The 24,439-nt window shown below is 41.9% G+C and overlaps 2 protein-coding genes across 2 annotated transcripts in view; both read right to left on the bottom strand.

Annotated features, from left to right (window-relative positions):
* The window catches only part of LOC306927176 (uncharacterized protein), a 198,620-nt gene extending 184,421 nt beyond the window's left edge, over positions 1-14,199 (bottom strand). The window contains exons 1-5 of the mRNA XM_079506862.1: positions 13,995-14,199; positions 9,718-9,759; positions 6,602-6,675; positions 5,305-5,373; positions 3,335-3,458 (exon numbers count right to left, since the gene is read on the bottom strand). Coding sequence (XP_079362988.1) covers positions 3,335-3,458; positions 5,305-5,373; positions 6,602-6,675; positions 9,718-9,759; positions 13,995-14,172 — 487 coding nt within the window. The 5' untranslated portion in view covers positions 14,173-14,199. The remainder of the gene's footprint in view (positions 1-3,334; positions 3,459-5,304; positions 5,374-6,601; positions 6,676-9,717; positions 9,760-13,994) is intronic.
* A 5,579-nt stretch (positions 14,200-19,778) lies between these two features.
* The window catches only part of naaladl2 (N-acetylated alpha-linked acidic dipeptidase like 2), a gene marked incomplete at its 5' end in the record, with an annotated part of 31,704 nt that continues 27,043 nt past the window's right edge, over positions 19,779-24,439 (bottom strand). The window contains one exon of the mRNA XM_079507067.1: positions 19,779-20,948. Within this exon, the coding sequence (XP_079363193.1) occupies positions 20,738-20,948 (211 nt within the window). The 3' untranslated portion in view covers positions 19,779-20,737. The remainder of the gene's footprint in view (positions 20,949-24,439) is intronic.

The following is a 24,439-nucleotide window of genomic DNA, read 5'->3' on the forward strand; positions in this document are numbered from 1 at the left end:
GGTCTGTGCAGATACTGTACTAATATTAGAGGAGAGAGGGGGGCACGGTGGCACAGTTGGTAGTGCTGTCGCCTCACAGCTAGAAGGTCAAGGATAAAGTATCAAAGGTTGTGACCTCCCCATTGTTAAGCCATTACATGTGCTTAGTTCATACCAGGTTGCCTATTGTCAAAATTTAAAAAAAATCTTAAAAATCCGACCTTTGATATTTTATGGACTGTAAATTGATGAGGCTGAATAATGAATATGTTGCCAGTGGGTGTGCTGCGGCAGGTGGATTTGATCATGTTCAAATTCAATCGAAATCACTACTTTCCACTACCTTTAAAAGCTGTCTTATGTGCTCAGCACCGGCCATTTCCACAGTGTCGTGGAAGGAAGCAGAGCCTTCAAACATAATGTTCTTCCAAGAACAAACTGATGTCCTCGTGCAGGAGGTGCAGAATTGTCAACAACAAATCTACGGAACCTCAAACAGACCGCCAAGCACAGATGATGTAAAACTAATACATGTATATCTGGTCCTTTGAGAAGCATTTCTTTATAATTTTTATCCCACGATTTTGTAACCCATTTTTCACCCCTGTGTCAATGATCTAATGTGATCCTGGGCTCTACACACCCTCCGCCAACCTAGTCCCCATATATGGGGGACATGGGGAGAGCAACGGACTTGAACTCATGCTTCCTTCATGTCTGAGTGTCCAAGTTGCTCCTTTACACCTGACAGGGGGGAGTTTCCCTGGTTGGAAGGAACACGTTATTCCAACCAGTTCCTTGCTGAGAAGCATTTCTCAGTGTAAGTACAACAGTTCAATGATGTTCAGCAATGAGCTAAACAGAATGTGGCAGTATGTGTAATACTCTGTCTAGCAGCTGACCAACCAGTAAGACTTCTATGAACTATGAAGAAACCTGTATGGATATTATGCCTTCAATATGAACCCATTTTGACCTGAGATCAGATTCTAAAAATGTCTTCTACATCCTGACAGTTTTCTGAAAAAGCTGTTTCTATGTCGTTCTTCGATTTTCAAAAATAGCAGACCTACAAGCTCGTAGCGCGGCACTCGGTGGCGCGCTATGAGCTTGTAGATCTGCTGTTTTTCCATAGCTAAAGCATAACATAATGCTAACACCAAGAGGGGTTCCCGCCCAAAATGGGTTAAAAAAAATAAAAATAAAAAAAACAATTTTGCTGTATAAAGCCATTACAACAAGTGGGTTAGAATGCATAATTTATTTTTTTCCCAGCTTGAGTGATTCATTCCAAAGTCAATCGGACAAGCATGACATTCTATACCAAAATGAGTTTGTGTGATTTTGGAGATGTCTCTACCTTGGTGCGCCTCTGCCAAAATAAGTACCAAAAGTATAACTTAAAATAAAATCGTGTGTAAAGATGATATTTTAGTATGAGGGTGGTGCTTGCTAGAGCAAAGATCGTGGAGTTAACCCATTTTGGGCGGGAACCCCTTTTGGTGTTAGCATCATCTTATGCTTTAGCTATTGAAAAATAGCAGATTTACAAGCTCGTAGCGCGCCACCGAGTGGCGCGCTACGAGCGTAAATCTGCTAAATGAGCTTGTAGGTCTGTAATTTTTGAAAAATCGAAGAACGACTGACATAGAAACATAGCTTTTTCAGAAAACCGTCAGGATGTAGAAGACATTTTTAGAATCTGATCTCAGGTCAAAATGGGTTAAACAAATCAGTATCCTCTGGGGAGTATGATGGGCTCAGTAAGTTTACCCGTTAGATTTTTAGATATAATTGCGAGGAAATTGGAAATGTTGGCCTAAGGTCAATTCTCGGGGGAGAAAAACAGCGCACAGAAAATTCCACAAAAATCCAGCTAATAATGTTCAATGTATCCTAATTGAGACGTGGACGGAACAACAGAGCTCTCCTCCCTGGCCTGTGTGTGTGCGTGTGCGTGTGCGAGTGACACTTGGTGGTAAACCAAACGCTATTTTTGTCTCTTATCACCGAGGCTCAGTGACGTCACGTTGTAGTTTTAGTAAAAACAGAGAGATGTGCTGGGGTGAGAGGTGAGTCCCTTATCACCGCGGCTCAGTGACGTCATGTTGTAGTTTTATTAAAAACAGAGAGATGTGCTGGGGGCTCAGTGATGTCATGTTGTAGTTTTATTAAAAACAGAGAGATGTGCTGGGGGCTCAGTGATGTCATGTTGTAGTTTTATTAAAAACAGAGAGATGTGCTGGGGGCTCAGTGACGTCATGTTGTAGTTTTAGTAAAAACAGAGAGATGTGCTGGGGGCTCAGTGACGTCATGTTGTAGTTTTAGTAAAAACAGAGAGATGTGCTGGGGGCTCAGTGACGTCATGTTGTAGTTTTAGTAAAAAAGAGAGATGTGCTGGGGGCTCAGTGACGTCATGTTGTAGTTTTAGTAAAAACAGAGAGATGTGCTGGGGGCTCAGTGACGTCATGTTGTAGTTTTAGTAAAAACAGAGGTGTGCTGGGTCTCAGTGATGTCATGTTGTAGTTTTAGTAAAAACAGAGGTGTGCTGGGGGCTCAGTGACGTCATGTTGTAGTTTTAGTAAAAACAGAGAGATGTGCTGGGGGCTCAGTGACGTCATGTTGTAGTTTTAGTAAAAACAGAGAGATGTGCGGGGGCTCAGTGACGTCATGTTGTAGTTTTAGTAAAAACAGAGATGTGCTGGGGGCTCAGTGACGTCATGTTGTAGTTTTAGTAAAAACAGAGAGATGTGCTGGGGGCTCAGTGACGTCATGTTGTAGTTTTAGTAAAAAAGAGAGATGTGCTGGGGGCTCAGTGACGTCATGTTGTAGTTTTAGTAAAAACAGAGAGATGTGCTGGGGGCTCAGTGACGTCATGTTGTAGTTTTAGTAAAAACAGAGAGATGTGCTGGGGGCTCAGTGACGTCATGTTGTAGTTTTAGTAAAAACAGAGAGATGTGCTGGGGGCTCAGTGACGTCATGTTGTAGTTTTAGTCAAAACAGAGAGATGTGCTGGGGGCTCAGTGATGTCATGTTGTAGTTTTAGTAAAAACAGAGAGATGTGCTGGGGGCTCAGTGACGTCATGTTGTAGTTTTAGTAAAAACAGAGAGATGTGCTGGGGGCTCAGTGACGTCATGTTGTAGTTTTAGTAAAAACAGAGGTGTGCTGGGTCTCAGTGATGTCATGTTGTAGTTTTAGTAAAAACAGAGGTGTGCTGGGGGCTCAGTGACGTCATGTTGTAGTTTTCCCGACAGAGTAGGTGAGTAGGTCACCTAGAAACCTAGAGTATGAATCCCGTTTTAGAGCCCTACGGCTGGCTAATGGGGCCAGAAATATCACCAAAAAAGAACTCACCTGCATCTGCACTCTCTCCATCCTCCTCCTCCTCCTCCTCCTCCTCCTCCTCCTCGTGGCCGGTAGCTGCTGGCTCTTCCAAACCCACCTCCTCCATCAAAATAGGCTCTGCTGTGATTGCAGACTGAGACGAAACAATAAGATAGTGAGTGATACCGTCTGGCTGGCTGTAGTAGTCATTACTGCACTCGTTCTCCATTGTTGTTATTTTGACACACTGCTTACATTCTCAGCGAGATTAAGCCATTCTGGGCGGGAACCCCTTTTGGTGTTTTAAGCATTCTGTTCTACTTTAGCTATTGAAAAATAGCAGATCTACAAGCTCATAGCGCGCCACCGAGTGGCGCGCTACGAGCTTGTAGGTCTGCTATTTTTTGAAAAGTCGTGAAAAAGGGGCCGCAAATCCTTGAATATATATTTCAGAGCGAACATTTTTAACTGAAATATTGGCTTCTGGGGGGTCCCTGGAACATCATATTTTGAGATGGGGGTCCGTGGCCCAATAGAGATAATTCTGGGGGTCCTTGACATGAAAAAGGTTGAGCACCACTGACATAAAAACATGTTTTTTTCAGAAAAATGTTAGGATTTAGAAGCCTTTTTTGTAATCGACCTCAGTCCAAAATGGGTTAACACTGATGATACCTTCTGTCAATATGGACAAGGTTTGGACACAGCAATAACACTGGGGAGTAAACAACTCATTCTTACCACAGGCACAAACAAGCTTATTTTTGGACTGAAACTGTATTAACCCATTTTGGCCTGACATCGGAATTTAAAAAAATATTTTGTTTTAATTAATTTTTTTCTGAAAATGTTGAAAATGTTTCTATATCAGTGGTTCTCAATATTTCATGTCAAGGACCCCACAAATTATATGTAATATGCCACCGACCCCCCATCTGAAAATATGTTGTTCCAGGGGACCTCCCCAGAAGCAAAGATTTGAGTTAAAAACTGAAACTCTGAAAGAATATAGCCTATATTCAATGATTTCAGGCACATTTTCACGATTTTTCAAAAATAGCAGACCTACAAGCTCATAGCACGGCACTCGGTGCCGCGCTATGAGCGCATAATGCTTACAACACCAAAAGGGGTTCCCGCCCAAAATGGGTTAATTACTTTTTAGAGGGAGTTTAAGTGAATGGCTATAACTAAGATCCTTGGAGGAGGATAAAGTTAAGAGCGCTGCCTACAATAAATTAAGAGTGGAGCATACAGAAAGCAACCTGGCAGCAAAGACCATTAACAGTTTTGAGGAAAGCTTGGCTGGGGGAGGTTAGGAGGTACAAAACCCCATTTAATCCCCCTCTGAGGGCCTACAAACACAACCAGATGGGAATTAATTAATGGAGAGAGAGAGAGAGAGAGAGATAGCACACACACACTTTGCATCTGTTGTCAGAAAATGGCTAAATTGTTGAGAAATGTTACGTCAAAACCAGGCAGAGGGTGAAGGAGGCCTTTGGGGGGCGGGGGGGGTAGGGGGGGGGCATACACATTTAATCTTAATGGTATTAATTAATCCCCTATCATGCCTTATTTGTTAACCCATTCTGGGCGGGAACCCCTTTTGGTGTTTTAAGGATTATGTTAGACTTTAGCTATTGAAAAATAGCAGATCTACAAGCTCATAGTGTGGCACCGAGTGCCGCGCTACAAGCTTGTAGGTCTGCTATCTTTTTTTAATCGTGAAAATGTCCCTCAAATCATTGAATATATATTCTTTCAGAGTGAAAGTTTTTAACTCAAATCTTTACTTCTGGGGGGGTGGGGGGGTTCCTGGAACAACAAATACATATATAATTCTGGGGGTCCTTGACATGAAATATTGAGCACCACTGATACAGAAACATGAGGTATTTCAGAAAACTGTTAGGATTTAGAAGCCATTTTTTTAAAGAATCGGCCTCAGGTCTAAATTGGTTAAAACCCAGGGGGAAATATTGAAAGAAACGAAGTACCTTTAGTGATTCCATTTGCACGACCTGGCATCTCTGAAGTAGCTCCACGAACAGGTAGATGAGAAGGGCCTACAGTAGATACAGTATAGAAGCCAGGAACATTTTTAGTATTGTTATTTTCTTTAGGTTAGGTTAATGAATTGCATTTTTACTAATGAATTGCATTTTTTTAGCGCTTTTCCAAGTGCTCAAAGCGCTTTACAATGGTTCATTCATTCATACATTGGGAGGTGAAGCGGTGAACAGTCGACGCCAGCGTCCACACTTCCCACATTCACACACCGACGGTGGCGAGCTCACACCGACCGACTCATTGGAGGCAATGTAGGGTTCAGTGTCTTGCCCAAGGACACTTCTACATGTGGACAGGAGGAGCCGGGATTTGAACCGCCAACCCAGGGATCATTGGACGACCTGCTCTACCTCCTGAGCCACAGCCGCCCAGGTTAGGTTAGTTAATTTATCGAGAGACACCTGGACAGTTGTCAGTTGACAAAGAGGAGTCAAGCTCTCAGGTGACCCAATATAGGAATAGATGGGCACAATTTGAAATAGGCTACATATATTTCAAATTCTTTGTATTGTAATACGTATTTTTTTTGTATTTTAAATACAGAAAATACGTCTCCGCAAGCTCTGGCATTAATTAAGCACTGTGTCAAACTATTGACAATCATCTTCATCCGTTTGGTTTTCTGTGCTCCCTGGGTGCGGAACTGGCAACTCACTCACTGTACAGAGTTGCAGGTCTCAAAATAGCACTTTCAGGCTTCACTCACACCTGCACAACAGATTGTTGTATAGCTGATGCATGAGACTTGTTGACTGTTGCAAGCTCGCAATTCCAATGGAAGTCACATGGTTTGACACAACATTTTTGTTGTATGAGGCGGAGGGGGGGCAGTCGAAACACAGTCAAAAGCCGTACAACAAAAATGTTGTGTCAAACCATGTGACTTCCATTGGAAATGCATTGGGGCGGCCATGACACTTACCCTTTGTTTACATCTACCATGCAACATTGTTGTATACTAGATGTATAGGTGTGAGTGAGGCCTCAGTAAGAGAATGAATGCAAACAAACATTTACAAAAAGTGAATGTGATTGTTGACATTTTGTGTGAATGACTGTGTAACTAATGGATAGATACGCCTGCCTGAAGTCAGGGATATGGAACAGTTTAAACACATTCATGCACCAACTTTGAAGGAAAACGTGAAAGATATACTAGACATAGGCAGGTAGGTCTGGTAAAACGTTACATCCTTGTATATACGGTACACTGACAAGACTGACCTGAACCAGGAAGCCAATGAGGAAGGAGACGAGGAAAGGCAGCAGTCCAGCTTGGGCTATGGTCACTGGAAGACCTGCAAAACAACATGAAAGGCTATGGTCACTGGAAGACCTGCAAAACAACATGAAAGGCTATGGTCACTGGAAGACCTGCAAAACAACATGAAAGGCTATGGTCACTGGAAGACCTGCAAAACAACATGAAAGGCTATGGTCACTGGAAGACCTGCAAAACAACATGAAAGGCTATGGTCACTGGAAGACCTGCAAAACAACATGAAAGGCTATGGTCACTGGAAGACCTGCAAAACAACATGAAAGGCTATGGTCACTGGAAGACCTGCAAAACAACATGAAAGGCTATGGTCACTGGAAGACCTGCAAAACAAAGGCTATGGTCACTGGAAGACCTGCAAAACAACATGAAAGGCTATGGTCACTGGAAGACGTGCAAAACAACATGAAAGGCTATGGTCACTGGAAGACCTGCAAAACAACATGAAAGCTATGGTCACTGGAAGACCTGCAAAACAACATGAAAGGCTATGGTCACTGGAAGACCTGCAAAACAACATGAAAGGCTATGGTCACTGGAAGACCTGCAAAACAAAGGCTATGGTCACTGGAAGACCTGCAAAACAACATGAAAGGCTATGGTCACTGGAAGACCTGCAAAACAACATGAAAGGCTATGGTCACTGGAAGACCTGCAAAACAAAGGCTATGGTCACTGGAAGACCTGCAAAACAACATGAAAGGCTATGGTCACTGGAAGACCTGCAAAACAAAGGCTATGGTCACTGGAAGACCTGCAAAACAAAGGCTATGGTCACTGGAAGACCTGCAAAACAAAGGCTATGGTCACTGGAAGACCTGCAAAACAACATGAAAGGCTATGGTCACTGGAAGACCTGCAAAACAACATGAAAGGCTATGGTCACTGGAAGACCTGCAAAACAAAGGCTATGGTCACTGGAAGACCAGCAAAACAAAGGCTATGGTCACTGGAAGACCTGAAAAACAACATGAAAGCTATGGTCACTGGAAGACCTGCAAAACAACATGAAAGCTATGGTCACTGGAAGACCTGCAAAACAACATGAAAGCAACACACGACGTGTGTTTAAAACAGTAGCTGAAATTCACTCTGTTGGCCTGGGCCGTGGCTCAGCGGTCCAGGCACCTTGGCTGGTAATCCAGTCTGGCAGTGTGCCGCGGGTTCGACTCCCGATCCCGACGGCCTTTACTGCATGTCACTCCCCCATCTCTCTCCCCATTTCCTGTCAGCCTACTGTCTGTCCCTCTATAAAAAATTAAAATAAAGGCGGAAGCCGCAAAAAAAAAAAATCACTCTGTTCACCAATCTGCCTGTCCGCACACGCACACACGCACACGCGCACACGCACACACGCGCGCACACACACACACACACACACACACACACACACACACACACACTCTGGCTGAAAATCGCATGTAAAATTTAATGAATGGTTGATGATTTCAATATGCGATTTAAGTGACTGAACTTAAATTTAAGTTGGAAGGGCTCCACCTTTGTGGAACTACACGGAGATCCCGCTGAAAACAAAGTACTTAAATGTAATGTCCCATGTAATTTCTGCCTCTGCAAAGATGTCTGTGACGTTAACTGCACTTCATAAACCACGGTTACATTTCTCGGTCGATGAAAGCCAGGAGATGGACAAGAGCCTTAATTTGTATGTTCCAAATGAGCTAATATTAAAAAATCATAAAAAAGTCAAGAGCAAAATTAATATAGCTCGTCAAAGTTTCTGATGGAACTATCCAGACCAAGACAATAGCAAAAATCACACCCGTGTGAACTGAGTGGTGCAACTCTGTGTGGGGGTCCCCAGGGGGTCCCCAGAACTTCCAGACCCACAGGAACGCGTCCAGGGTGCCGGCCCGGTTCCGGAGAGCCGCCCGGCGTCCGAAACGGTTGAGAAATGACAGAGTTACCGTGTATGGATTGATCTGTGCTCTGGCATCAATGTAGGCTTCTTTCACTACACCTTCAATGTGCTTGCATATTTTAATTTAATTTATTCTCGCCAATATTACCCCCTAGCATCGCATCAAAAATTCCTTCGTCCAATTGGCTACGCCCATAAAGAAGGATAGAGACTGAACTGGCGCGATAGCCCCGCGATAGCACCACATTTTGGTTGGCAAATGCGGAAGTGCAACCGAGCGCTCAATGTTAAAGCCCAGCTCTCCTCGTCATGAATCCACGGGTCCGCCTGCAGTCCTTCCTCTTACCACTAGGGCCCAGTGCTTCAACGTTGGAGAGCCTCACTGGGGCCTTGGCTACGCCCGATCACGTCACGTGACATACGCATCCATGCAGTGCAATGCATGCTGGGTTACAGGTGCATGATGGGAAGCCATTACTGCCATTACTTGAGCGTGTCGGAGGTGTGGAATCGTAAATATAGTCCATAAGCCATAATGCTATATTTGCAATAATTACACTATACATTTTGGTACTGCTAAGGAGGTTTTGTGTGGAGACACATTGTCTACAGTCAGAATAGCATGGTCTCTGAGAGCAATCACCTCGGAGGTTCTCAGTGAAGTACCCTGTGGCTAGGCTTTGTTCTATACAGTTTGAAGCTTGGTCTCAGGTGTGAATCAAAACACACAGTGAGAGACCACTTGGCTATCTCTCTGCCATATGTTGATGTATGTAAATCTTAACCACACCCCGAATTCAATGTGAAGGTATATCATGTCAATTGTCAATGTGAAAAGTGACTAGTCTTGGACTGGCCGCTGCAGTGGTCAGAACAGGGGCCCTGAGCTCCAGGCTCAGGATCTAAAGGCGAAGCTCTCTCTGTATTTGTACTCCTGAAATAAATACTACTCTGATGATCTCCAGTTCACTCTCTCTGCCTGCGTTTCTTCGATCTGATCTGAGGTTTCTGACTACAAGTTTGCTATTTAGTTCAGTTTTCTCTAGTTTACTGAGTTTACTGGGTTAGTTGTGTGTGAAAATACACGACAGAGGTGAGCGGAAACTCTAGTAATATACAGTGTGACTGCTACCTGCTGAAAAGGAAACAATATGCATAATTATGATACAGTAGACTCACCTAAGATGCCTGTCCCCAGAATTGTTGCAATCGTTAGGAAGTCTGGGGAAACAGTGAGAACCTGTCAGATCAGTGAAAGAAATCACATCCACCATTGATTGATTGATTGATTGATTGATTGATTGCGGGTGGCATATAATGATACTCTCAGAATCCTGCGGAGGCTCCTGAGGTGGACAAGTGCCAGCCATCTGTTTGTAAACAGTAGGTGTTCCTCCTCTGGATGCTGTTCTCAGGAATCTAATGTACAGTTTTATGACGAGGTTGAATGACTCAAACAATGAAATCATAATGCCTTTGGCCCAAGAAGAGCAGCATCAAGTTCTTCTCCTGCTTCTGGAAACACTGGAGAGTGTGTCTGTATGTGTTTTTTAGATGTTTGTGTTACTGTTTTGGTTGCTGGTTTTTAATAATGTTGTTTTGACCCCTGTATTGTTGATTGTTATGGACCATGTAGTGTACTCTGAAAGATTGATTGATTGATTGATTGATTGATTGATTGATTGATTGACATACACATGCTGTGTCTTGTGAACTGCTTGAAGGAGAGCCTTACTTAGAACAGGACATGTTGATTTCCCAGAAATATGCGATATTGTTCTTCCTAACATGACCACGTTAGCGTTAGTTAACCACCACTCTTTATGCAATGGCAAAATGGTTACTCTAGTACAGGGGTTCTCAACGTTTTTGGCCGGGGACCCCCGAAAATGCTTTGGCAACGTCTCGGGACCCCCGCCCCGCCCCGCCCCCTCCCGACCCCCAATATAAATTGACTGCTACAATAACCTTAAACCATTTTGGGCGGGGAACCCTTTTGGTGTTTTAAGCATTGTTATAATTTAGCTATTTAAAAATAGCAGATCTACAAGCTCATAGCGCGCCACCGAGTGGCGCGCTACGAGCTTGTAGGTCTGCTATTTTTGAAAAATCGTGAAAAAATAAATAAAAAACAAAATCTTTTTTTTTTTTTTTTTTTTTAATAATTTGGGGACCCCCTAAAATAATTTGGCGACCCACGGGTTGAGAACCCCTGCTCTAGTAGGACTGTGAAGCTACCAATAACTGCAAATACCAAAATAGATCGCTGGTGATGAGTTTTAGGGTAATTTATCCTATTCACTATAATGTTAAATGTATATTGTATGTTTGAACATAACAAATAACCATTTGGACAGTCAACATACCCCATTGTAATAGGCACATTTTGATATAAATGTCAACCGAAAGACCAAACTCTACTGTCATTAAATATGAATCTTTGCTACATGCATGACCTTTAAATACAGTATACATCAACTGAACCGACTACAGTAGGATTGCACATAATGTACCTACATTGCCTTCAACTATGCCCAAACCTGCCCAAAACACTGTATTTTAGTATAAACCTTTAATCCATTTTGGGAGGGAACCCCTGTTGGTGTTTTAAACATTATGTTATAATTTAGCTATTGAAAAATAGCAGATCTACAAGCTCGTACCGCGCCACCGAGTGGCGCGCTACGAGCTTGTAGGACTGCTATTTTTGAAAAATCGTGAAAATGTGGCACAAATCTTTGAATATATTATTATTTCAGAGCGAACATTTTTAACTCAAATCTTTGCTACTGGGGAGGCCCCTGGAACAACATATTTTCAGATGGTGGTTGGCAGCCAAATTTATATAATGTTTGGGGTCCTTGACATGAAAAAGGTTGAGCACCGCACCAGATATAGAAACATGTTTTTTTTCAGAAAACTGTAAGAATCGTTCCCAGGTCAAAATGGAAAAATAGGGCCGTACTCTTATAATAATACTCAGTTGTAAAACATATACAGAGATACAGTCAGGTAGGCCTACTGCATGTTGATTGTCTGAAGGGTTCATTTGTAAGGTTAACCCATTTAGGCCTGACGTCGAAATTAAAAAAATGTAAATCATGACAGTTTTCTGAAAAACCTGTGTTTGTCAGTGTGTGTCAGTGGTGCTAAACCTTTTTCATGTATTTGGCCGCCGACCCCCATCTGAAAATATGTAGTTCCAGGGACTCCCCCAGAAGCAAAGATTTGAGTTAAAAAGCTCTGAAAGAATACTATATATATATTCAAAGATTTGCACCACATTTTCAAGATTTTTCAAAAATAGCAGCCCTACAAGCTCGTAGCTTGTAGATCTGCTATTTTTCAATAGCTAAATTATAACATAATGCTTAAAACACCAAAAGGGGTTCCCGCCCAAAATGGGTTAAGAAGGCAGAAAGAAATCAGAGTCCAAACAACATATTGCATGTCAACATCTGCTCATTATGATGACAAATGATGAAACACAGCTGAACAGTGCCTCTATCTCCACACAATGATGATTATATTGAAGCAGGGGTCACTTCCCTGCTGCCTTCAAATCCATCACTTGTACTAGACAGACCTCCCATCATCGCAGGAATTAAGCTGTCATTTCGTATCAGCACCGTACTCTCTCATCATCCCCTTATCAATTCCTCTTCTGTACTCCCTCCTCCACCCTCCCAACACCAGACAACATGTCTAGGGGACATATGAGGCCAATAATTAGACACGATATTATCATAATCTTTTTGTCATTTAGTCCATGCATGCACTCACAATTAACTGCTAATGCATCTAATGACTTAAGTGACGCTCATTGATGAGGTCGTTTGTAAAGGTGTGGCAGGTGTTATTGGAAATTTGAAATATTCAAGTAAGGTACAAATACCTCACACTTATGTAAATGTAGACTACTTAGTTGCTTTCCACCACTGTATAAGTGCATCGCGGATGCGACTGTTGTGAGCGTAGAGGTCTGCGTGTGCGACACCATCGCGGGGCGAAGCATAAATTATACTTGATGGGCTCTGCTGCTGTAATCATGAGTGCACCTCCCGTTCTTATGACAGCGACTGGAGGTGTGGTTGAGGACAACTGATTTGAATTGCTATTATTGTTCAAACACAACAGAAACCAATGGATTATATATTTCAAGGGCGAGAGATCACAATGAAAATCCTAATCATTCTTCCTCCACACTGGGAGAAAAACAGCATCTAAAAGTTTGATTTGCATTTTTTTTTTTACACGTGAGTGCAGTTAGAACTTTTCCATTGCATCTTATGAGACTGAGAGGCAGGGTTCTTGTGCTGCCGCTAAGCGTGCACATGCTGTTGCTTATCAGTGTGACGTCGTCTGTTAAGGCATCTATATGTGTCCAACTGCTCCCCCCCAAGCACTATATAACCATGTGAGTAGCCATCAGCTGTGTGAGGTGACCACCGGAGCTGAAATAACGTTGAGCGGTGGTGAGTAAAAACAGAGAGAAGGGGTGGTGGCGGTGGTTTGCTCTTCACCACGGCTCATGGCGTCATGTTGTAGTTCCGTGGTCACCTCACCACCGAAAATCCAGACTATGAATGAGCCTTCACCCTACTTTGTATAATTCCTCCCTCTCTTCCAAATTTGAATTTCCACTTTGTTTACAATGTCCGCCATTGTTGATTTTCAAGCTGGCATGGAATGGAAACAAGCCTGGGTTTATCCAGCATAGCATCAGTATTATAATGACTCAAATATTAAATAAGTTGCATAATCAGCACCCCCACCACCTCAGGACATTGTGGTACTGCAGCTAAAACAGCTTCAGAAGCTAAATGTAAAGAAATGCCATGGACTAGCTGGTTATATCAGAGTGGTGATTGAGGCTCAAACCATTAGAAATAAGTTTGAGGGACATAGACAATATGATATTAAATATTAAAAAACTGTTTTAAAATGCATGTTATAGCTGCTTTAACTAATTTAATAAACACTGCTATTATTCCTAAACCAAACTGTGGTCTGTGGTTGCTGTGGCTAATTAGATAATGTTTTACAGCTGTTCTCCATTCTCTTCTCATTCTCCATTATTTTGCCTACAGCTGGTCTTTTTCGTAAATTGGGTACTTGGCTAGTAAAAATCAAATGAATTGTAGGGCTGTGTGTGCACTGTGTGACCGCCTCCTCCCACCCGTGCAGTTCCATCATTATCATCACCAGCAGCCTAAACGGCAAGCAAGCAGGAGACGGTTGCACTTCAAAGTGCTAGCCTAGAATCATACGAATATATCATGTATTCATCACTCACTCCCCGAGATATAACTCAATTCCTGTCGGTCAGACAGACTGCAGACTAGAGTGGCAGCAGCAGCGTGGTGGATATGGAACAACAACATAAACACACAGCGGTGGTGGTGGTGGTGGTGCCGTTTTTCTTTTAACGTCGTGCGTGATGTATCGGTACTCACAGCACTGCAGGTAAATAACCCTCAGTTTCCAGGGTCTATCCTGGTTTTTCCGCGTGATTTTGATGGACAGAGTGGTGGTGGTGGGACTGTTGTTGTTGTCGTGGAGGTGGTGGAGGACGGGACAGGGGTTTGTTTGGGCCGCTACTATCTCCTCTGCAACGGTCGCCATCATTTTCATATCTCTATCTGTCTCTCTCTCTCCAGCGTGTCCCGCCGCTGCAGCGTCACTGGAGCGCGCCGTGCGTGCCCACAGACGGATGTTGCGCGCGCCCGCGGACCAGGTTTTCTCGGATGAGAGTTTATCATCAAACACACCTCAACACATTAAAATGCAAATAAGCCCAGCTAAGAAAGAGAGACACTGGGCCAGAACCGCATGATATGATGGGACTAGATTGAGCATGGAAGATGATATATATATATATATATATATGATTCAGACTCTCTTGGCACATCTGGTGAGAATTATTCTGTTCAGAAAGGCTTACCTGTCCGACTAGACTCCATGCAGCCCTAGATAAAGAAAATGTGACATTTTATTGGATGCTTTTTTCTTAATGCCTTTACGATTTAACACGCCTAGAATAAATGAACGATTATCAAATGCCATTCTTATCTTGGCTAATAGTCTAAAAAATGCATAAAGCCACATCATCATCCCACTGTAGAAATGGAATAAATTGCTTAACCCATTTTGGGTGGGAACCCCTTTTGGTGTTAGCATTATGTTTTAGCTATTGAAAAATAGCAGATCTACAAGCTCACAAGCTACGAGCTTGTAGATCTGCCATTTTTTTTAAATGACTGACAACTGACCTAGAAACATAGCTTTTTCAGGAAACTGTCAGGATTTAGAAGGCATTTTTAGAATCTGATCTCAGGTAAAAATTGCTTAAATGTAATAACCTGAAGAAAATATGCTTCATATTGTATATGTCAAAAATGTGATTGTTTGGTAATATCCTTCCATTTTGTCAATTTCCTTCTGTGAGACAGATAGACCCATGGGGGAGGGGCTCAGCTGAAAAATGCCTTTTATTACATTATAAACATGTTAAAAAAAGATTCAGACAGTGGAAAAAGACAAGGAATCAGCAGGATGCACTACATAACACTAGTCAAGCATCGCAACAAAAAGAAACAAACCAATTTATATTTACAGCCTTGAGAATTTTGCAAGTCGTATTTCATCCGAGGCCGAATAAATTAACAGATGCATTCTTAATCACAGCTAATTATAGCACTTTGAATAAATAGTTTTAGATACGTAGCAATTCTGCCGCGACTCAACCAATCAATCAATCTTATTATAGTCTAATCTACCTAATTGATCGTTTAGTGAAGCTAGGAGAGATTAAGGCTGGGGAAAGAGATTGCAGACAGTACAACCTTTGGTAGATTAACACATAAAATAAGGTGCGATAAGGGATAAGTCCAGGGTAAGAGAAATGATTTGTTCATTTATCTCCTTTGTATATAGGCTAAGTAAAACACATTTTATTGGGTTAACTGTAATTCAGAATTCTGATTCTGTAATTTCAGACTGTACTGAATTGCATCATGCCCAAAAAAAGACAGACCTTTAGATATGGACAGCTCATAATGATTGAAAGTACAGTACAGTAGAGTGCCACGATTTTTTCCCACCCTAAAACAAGATCATCAGGTATTATTATAATATAAGGAGGAAGACATTTTTCCAAAAAGTGTACAGTATTTGTTAAAGTCATGCTTTTATGTGGACACGCCCACCAGTTCATTAAGTATGCCTGGTTTGCCTGGTGGGTGGTGATCCACCTGAACTGAAGCCGCACCCACAGCTGTAGTTGTATGATAAAGGGGGAGGGGTTAGGGGAGGGGCTGATAATGTGATGTCACTATATTACTGTTTATTTAATTGGCCCGTTTGACTGTCAAGGGTTCAGCCTCCAGGAAGAAACCCTAAATACAAAGTTAATACACCATTGCACATACAAACGACTCCAGGGTGTCTAATGAAGTACTGTCACCTCATAGACACATGAAAAACTGGAAAAATACAAAAATTGTGGCACTCCATCTTTAATAGAGTAGGCTAGTATAAATTCATAAAACAAATGCTTTAGTGCAAGTTTCAACATCATTTTCCAGTATTATCCAAATGTTAGTTTTTTTGTTTTGTACATGCAGATTTGGATAGTACAGCATATCGTTCCAGTGATTGTTCATAGCTTCAACATAAATACAGTACAATTAAATACACAACAGTATAGCTCATAGCCCGGACAATTAGTCCTACAACTACAACCTATCTCAAACCCTCACCCTAACCCTAACCTCCCACGGGGCAGTACACCTAAACCTAACCTTAACCCATGTCTAAACTAGTCTAAACTGACTAGTCTATGCACCCCACAAGTTCTATCTAATCTATACAAATACTTTTCTCTAATCCTAGTGTTTTGTGAAGAAGTACAGTAGTTAAGAGTTCCATTGTTCATGCTTCGTTTAGCCATTAAACAGCTAGGGCAGGGGTACTCAACCCGTGGGTCGCGACCCCTCAGGGGGGTCGCCAAATTATTTTGGTGGTCCCCAAATTATATATTTTTTTTTGCAAGTGAATGGCTGGAAAATGGAAATTAAGAGTTTACATAGTACACATAGTACATGCATAAACTTTCCTTAATGATTATATCTGGTTTCAGTATTTACTTATGATATATTTTCTCTATTATTAAGGTTATTTTTGCAGTCAGTTTGTATTGGGGGTGGGGAGGGGGGCGGGTGTGTGTCGCGAGACACGGCCAAAGCATTTCCGGGGGTCCCCAGCCAAGAACGTTGAGAACCCCTGAGCTAGGGGACATATACCCTGACAGGTTGCATGAGAATACTCATGCAATCCATGTACAGTACAAGTATAAGAGACACTAAAGTCATTTCAATGCCCAAAGCAACGAATAACACATTCTAAACTTGCATTCCTACAATAAAAACAAGACAGTGAACGTAGACATGCAATGAATTAAAATGTGTTCTTGCAGACCAACAGATATCACAGTGATTTGTACAATGCCACAACAGTAGAGACTCTTGTGCAATGGGCATTTATAGGCCTAATGCTACAATGTAGGCTAAAATGGAATGGGTTAATTTGGTTCCATTTGTACACTCTCAGAGTCACAGACTCTCCATTTGGGTCCATTTGGTTCCTAACTATCTCTAATTTAGCTATAGGGACCCCCTGGAACTCCCTCAAGTACCCCTAGGGGTCCCCCAGACCCCACTTTGAGAACCATGTGATGCAGAGCTAATATTAAAAGCTGTGTAAGTCAAACTGAGATTACAAACATAAAACAGTCACTACAGTATAAAGTGAGAACTGATCCTAACATAAACAAAGGCAGCAGGTTAGGGTGACAGTGTTTCAACAGAGGGCTGTGTGACACAGGCTGTGTCATTAAATTGCTTCTTTGTATACGCTGAGCACAATGTTTGGGTTACCTGCACGTTTTAAATGTTCATAATTAAAGCATGTTTGTGATCTCCTGCGAAGGCACATGAATTAAAGCTTTATGAAACTTTTGATTCCTGAAATTTGTTGTCTTTCTGCATATCGAATCTTTGCTTCAGTTTGAAAAAAAAAAAAGTGTCAGCATAGTCAATATATTTCCAGAACTGAATATGACAAACAGTAGATTGAAAACTGTATTGGGAGATAATACCAATATAAATTGAGCGAGCTGATAGGTGATGTCAACATTGTAGACATCTCCCCAAATTCAGTATTTGAAATGTAAAAACCTTTCAACATATTCAAGTTGAAACTTTAGTCATTACAAAATGTTTTATATAAATACACCAGAAAAGTGTATATCTTAATTTGTCTATTATGACAAACAGGAGATTGGATAGTGGGAGATGAGATACCAGAATAAATTGAGTGAGCAGAAAGGATGAAAGAGAGAGAGAGAGAGAGAGAGAGAGAGAGAGAGAGAGAGAAGAGAGAGAGAGGAGAGAGAGAGAGAGAGAGAGAGAGAGAGAGAGAGAGAGAGAGAGAAGAGAGAGAGATAGAGAGTGAGGAGAGAGAGAGAAGAGAGAGAGAGATAGAGAGAGAGAGAGAGAGAGAGAGACAGAGAGAGAGAGAGAGAGAGAGAAGAGAGAGAGAGAGAGAGAGAGAAGAGAGAGAGATAGAGAGTGAGGAGAGAGAGAGAAGAGAGAGAGAGATAGAGAGAGAGAGAGAGAGAGAGAGAGAGAGAGCAGAAGAGAAGGTAGTAAGGTACGATATTACAAATACTGTTAGGAAGAGTACAGAGTAGAACATGGAATGAAAGGGAGAATTGGAGAGGAGTGAATTTGAAAGGAATGGGAGTGGATTAAGAGAACAGAGAGGGGCAGTAGGAGTAATGTAGAAAGAGAGCATGGGCCTAATGCATCCACCTGGGACTACTGTGTGCTGTAGTGCTTACCAACTGGTCTGTGTAAACACTTTAGTTCTTTACAATTATTCTCGACTAATTTAATTTTTGTGTACCCAAATCACTATCTGCCCAGTAAACGTTTCATTCATTCACACTACTACCAGAAAGACAGGGCTTGGGTTGGCAAAGCAGTCTGTGTAAATGTAACGCTTTCAAGAGCTTCATTCTTACCCATGGACAAGGTTCTTTGTTATTCCTGAGGTTGCACAGTAAAAAAAAATGTAAAAATTGACCTAAAAATGAACCTGTACAGGTCTGAGTGAAATTAGCAATGAGGATTTTACTGCGTGATTTATTGCCTCAGTTCTTACCATTTAACGGTCTGTTTACAGGTGTGATACTGTAATTTGCGTCAGCTTTCCACCATAAAGGAACACAAATACAGAACAGATGGTTGAATTTGGCTCTCTGGCCACAAATGAAAAGAAACATGCATTTTCAGAGATACATAATTTATTCTGTCCCACTGGGAGGAGACCCCGGGGCAGACCAAGGTGCAGTTGGAGGAAACACATCGACTCACTGGCCTTGGAATGTCTCGGGATCCCCCAGGAGGAAGTCACTAATGTTGCTCTGGAGAGGGAAGTCTGGAACACTCTGGTGGAGCTGTTGCCCCCGCGACCCGACTACGGATAAGCGGTTGAAGATGGATGGATGGATGGACATGTTTATCCTGCTTAATGTTGCCTAAGTATCTGTGTGTAAGTAATTAAGTTTAGGGTTGCCACCAACTTTGTCTTGCACTATTGTACCCATTGCACTGTGTGTACTCCTTGAAATCAAATTATTTCTAAAAGTCATAATCTTTCTTTATCAGACGATCTTGGTCTGGGCCACCCCTTTTGTGAAAAATATATAGGTTTATCAATGTTGGTATGTATGACTTAAACCAGAGGGTCAAAAGGATAAAAGTCACCATCTTGATAACCTGTGGTACCAATTATAGGGGATGATTAAAATGGTAAAGGGTCTCCATTTCTATAGCACCTTTCATCATATCATCATTTTTCGATCGCGGTCGAGATCATGGATTTCACAATGCCACGCCAGACTTTCCGGTCCTTCATTGCCATCCCCAGTTCCTGCTTGCTGATGCCTGTGTCCCTAGCGATGACATCAGGGAATGACAGTTTTCTACCTCAGGTCTGCTTTGAGGCAGGACTCCAGAGAAGAAGGGACGATATAACCTCATGGTCAGCTCTGTAGCAGTGGTCGGAAAACTGTGTTAATTCTTCTGGATCGGACTAGTGAAGAAACACGGGGAAGGTTGCCGTATATTGGATTAGTCGATGGGTGGCTCTACCAAGACAGATTTTGCGCTCTCATTAGAAGGCGGGTGTAAGTGCCATCCAACCGTTTCTCTAATTTCTTTGAAAGTGTCCATGTCTCGGAGCCATAGAGTAGAATCGGCTCGACGGTCGTCCTAAATATTTGTACTTTGAACATCTTACTATCGGGATGACCATGATCTTATGCATGTCATTGCAGGCTGACCAGGCCATACCATAGCACCTTTATCCAAGGCGCTTCACAGTGTGCATTACATTCACCCATTCACTCACACAGCGATATAGTGGAGGCAAACATGCAAAGCATCAACCTGCTCACTGGGAGAGGTTCAGTGTCTTGGTCAAGGCCAGGAGGATCATGGGAAATAAACCAGAAACGGCAAGCTACCTCAAGTACCCACTGCTCTGGAGTACAGTACACATGTAATTATAAAAGTCAAATAAAGATACCAGTAAGAATATCAACACATTGCATAATAATTAGCATAATTATCTAAAACAGTATGCATATCATCTGAGGACGGTGAGTTTAAAATGACCTGTTTTTTTTATTTTTTACTGCTTTCTAGTCCATGAAAGAGCCGAGACTGTGTGGTATACATTTACTTTCACTTTGATCTATTCAGAAAGGGGAATTCAGTTTAAAACTGACCTTACCTTTTTGGCCTGTATGGCAAAATGTACAATTCAATGCAATGCTTCATCAATAGTAATGCATCACTGTGTGTGCATACACTATGAACACAGCATCTGATGCAATATTGAGGCTCCAGTACAGAAATAATACTTGTAATTTACCATTGCTTTATAGCATTAAATGGTCTCTCAATAATCAGTAAGAGGGGCAGGTAGTCTTTGAACCTTGACATACTGTGTCATAGGCAGAGAACAATTTCGTTTTCCTCACTGATTTCAATTTGATTGCATTTTGCCCGTAATGGTTATTGTCGAGAGCGTATCCATGGTAATTAACATGGGTCATTAACAACGTCCAAGATTATTCTGTGCCACCTGGGTAGTTCTCGAACAAGTCCAGGCCAAAGTTAACAAGCTTCTCAGCAGACCGGATGGCTCTGACGATGAGAGACAGCGATTGGTTCACAGAGCTGTGGTGAAGCACATCCTTGTTCCTGTTGATTTGGAGCGTTTCTGAGAATCTCAGGATGGAGAATTGGGGAGTCTTTCCTGGAAGGCTATATAGCAGGTTCCTATAGGGAGACACACACAGACAGAGAGAAAGAGAGAGAGAGTATCTTAGAAAATACCGTACAAAGCATTGAACACGTTAACATGTGCACAGGGACACAGCAACAACCGTCACATTTTAAATATAGCTTTCATTGTTTAGCCTTTCAGTCTGTTGGCAGTTATTGTACAGTATAACTGAGTGTAGTACACTTTGGATGGGCCGGGCTTCTGATGATAACATCTTGGTGGTCAGCGGTGACACTCACTGTGGTCATTGTTTTTTTGTTTTATATAATTTTTATCCCACAATTTTGTAACCCATTTTTCACCCCTGTGTCAATTATCTAATGTGATCCTGGGCTCTACACGCCCTCCGCCAACCTGGGGAGAGCAACGGACATGAACTCATGCTTCCTTCATGCCTGAGTGTCCAAGTTGCTCCTTTACACCTGACAGGGGGTAGTTTCCCTGGTTGGACGTAGCGCGTGGAAGGAACACGTTATTCCAACCAGTTCCTTTCCCCTCCATCAGGCGCCCCGGCTGGCCAGGGGGAGGCGTCTCTGCGGTCATTGGTTAAACAACAACAACAACAGCAATAGTATACTTTGGTCTCCAAAGAAGGGAAGAGGAGCCACAAACGGACAACGGTAAATAATTAAGTCAAAACTGCGTCCGGTTGAAGCGGTGGGGTGGGAGCAGCTAGCTTTGTGAGAGCTCCTTTCTGTTATTTTGTTGTATAGTTTGTGTATGGGACTGGGAGTGGTGTCTGCTTTGTATATAAAAATAAATACCATTAAACTAAACAGATAGAACAAAAAAAAAAAAAAAGTTCAAGGCTGTACTTGTAAGCCGTTTCTATTCAACTTGACATTTTGGTAAATAACATCTCTTGAATAATAATCGTGAGAAACTAATTTGGAGGAAAATATATATTTGAAATTGGATTCATGACCTCCACATGTTTTTAAGGTTTTAAGGTTTTTAAGGTAACACTGGGCTAGTGAAACAAGGCCATGTATAAAACATTTGCTTTGTCCTCTGGATAGTTCTTTTTTTGTGTTATAAACAGGTCACAGAAAAAAATAATACAACAATACCATATGAATTATTGCCCTTAACCCATTTTGGACTGAGGCCGATTTGTCTTCTAAATCCTGATAGTTTTCTTGAAAAACCTATGTAATAGCTAAAGTATAACATAATGCTTTAAAACACCAAACGGGGTTCCCGCACAGAATGGGTTAAAACACAGGCTATCCATTTTGCTTTATCTTACTGTCACACATTATAGAACACACACGTTTACACAGACATCAGGTGAAATAGACTACAGACATGCATGCACGCACACACGCACACACACACACACACACACACACACACACACACACACACACACACACACACACACACACACACACACACACACACACACACACACACACACACACACACACACACACACACACACACACACACACACACACACACACACACGAGAGAGAAGAGCCTGTGGTATAGTAGAGCAGTCATTTCTAGGTCACGATGTCAGAGACTGGGGGCTGACATACATTGATTTCTCTTAAAGCCGGCTGAACGGTGGGTCTTACAAAGTAAATAGAGCGATTCTTCATCTCTTAACAGAGGCTTGGGATTCAGAGTTGGAAGGAAGGCGTACCAACTGACCTTCACCACATAGTTCTGAGTCTTCTGACCCAACAGAAGTTAGTCAGCTTCACTGTGTACCAAATACACACAAAAAGTTCATACTCCATATTTCAACTTTTTATATGTTGTATTTTTTCCAACCGTGAATTAGTGGCCTACTGCGTCATACAAGAGCAAAAGTATAAAGAAAACAGGCGATCTATAAGCTCACAGTATGTGAAAGTGAACATTTCGCTATTCGTCAAATTAACATCGGTTATACTGTAAGTATGTGTATATCCTGAAAATGAACCGTTTGACATAAACGACGCCCGAAAGAAAGAAAGAAAGAAAGAAAGAAAGATAGAAATAAACCCATTTTATTTTTCAGTGGCTGACAGCTGAGGCCATGAATTCCTACCAGTGTTTCAAATCTGGTTATTATTTAGAATAGGGATGCACCAATATGGAAAATCTTGGCTAACCGATACTGATAGCCTACTGATATATGTTTTAGTTTTGGTTGTTTTTATTTCCCCCCTTTTGTGCCAGGGAAACAAATACATCTGCAATACAAGAAGACATACATGTTCAGAATCTACAGCTTGGTAGACTGCAGATAACCAACAAACTAACATAGCCAACACAAAATGTATGGCTGCTTAAGACCTGAGTTAAAACCATTCACTTTGAAAGAATATATATTCAAAGATTTGCGCCACATTTTTACATCAAAAATAGCAGACCTACAAGCTCGCTATGAGCTTGTAGATCTGCTATTTTTCAATAGCTAAATTATAACATAATGTTTAAAACACCAAAAGGGGTTCCTGCCCAAAATGGCTTATCACAACAGTTACATATCGGCTACTGCCATCGGTTAATGTCAGTTTTATTTGCCCATTCTGATATTGACCGATAACGGCAAATATCGGCCGATACTGATTAATATGTCGCAAGTTGAGCATCTCCTCTTGCCAACATTATTCAGGCTTTTTCTACGGTATGGATTTGCAGCCAACATTGCGATCCAGAACAATTCCAGCAACAGGGAAGCCATAACATAAAGTTACATAACCAGGCCAAACTGTCTGTATGGCTGACGGAAGCATGCGTTGATAAATGAAGGAAGGCCCCAAGTATAAAACAACGAATAAATCTTCCAGAATATGTATTTGGCTCTTGTCAAGGATGGCTATGGGCACTTTGGGCAGGGTTAGAGAGTAACAGATTACACGTTGAGAATAACCTTCCCAACCCTGACCACAGGGCTGCTGCACAGTGCACATACAAAGCCATGCCAATAACAAAAACACACTTTCCAGAAAATAAGTTGTTACAGTATACTTGAATCTCTGCCAGTATCTCTCAAGGTTGACTCAAGGTCTGCTTTTGAACCAGGAACCAACAATTTACAATTTAGGCATTTAAAATAAAAAATGGTACATGGTGCATTTATATAGCGCCTTTATCCAAGGCGCTTTACATAGATTGTGCATTACATTCACCCATTCACACACACATTCATACACCGATTGCGGCGGAAGCCATGCAAGGTACCAACCAGCACATCGGGAGCAATTTGGGGTTCAGTGTCTTGCCCAAGGACACTTCGACATGTAGACAGGAGGAGCCGGGATTCGAACCGCCGACCCATGGATCATTGGACGACCTGCTCTACCTCCTGAGCCACAGTCGCCCTTGGCGAGGAGATGCTCAACACAAGGTACATCAAATACATGTAGAAAAAGTAATCACGGATCGTAAGGAAGCTAAGAACCTAACATCCGTCTAACAGTAGAATATCTGTACAATGAAACCATAAGCATATAGAATGAATAGTATAAAATCTAAATTACATATT

Source organism: Electrona antarctica (assembly GCF_951216825.1).
Source record: "Electrona antarctica genome assembly, chromosome: 7".
Taxonomy (NCBI): domain Eukaryota; kingdom Metazoa; phylum Chordata; class Actinopteri; order Myctophiformes; family Myctophidae; genus Electrona; species Electrona antarctica.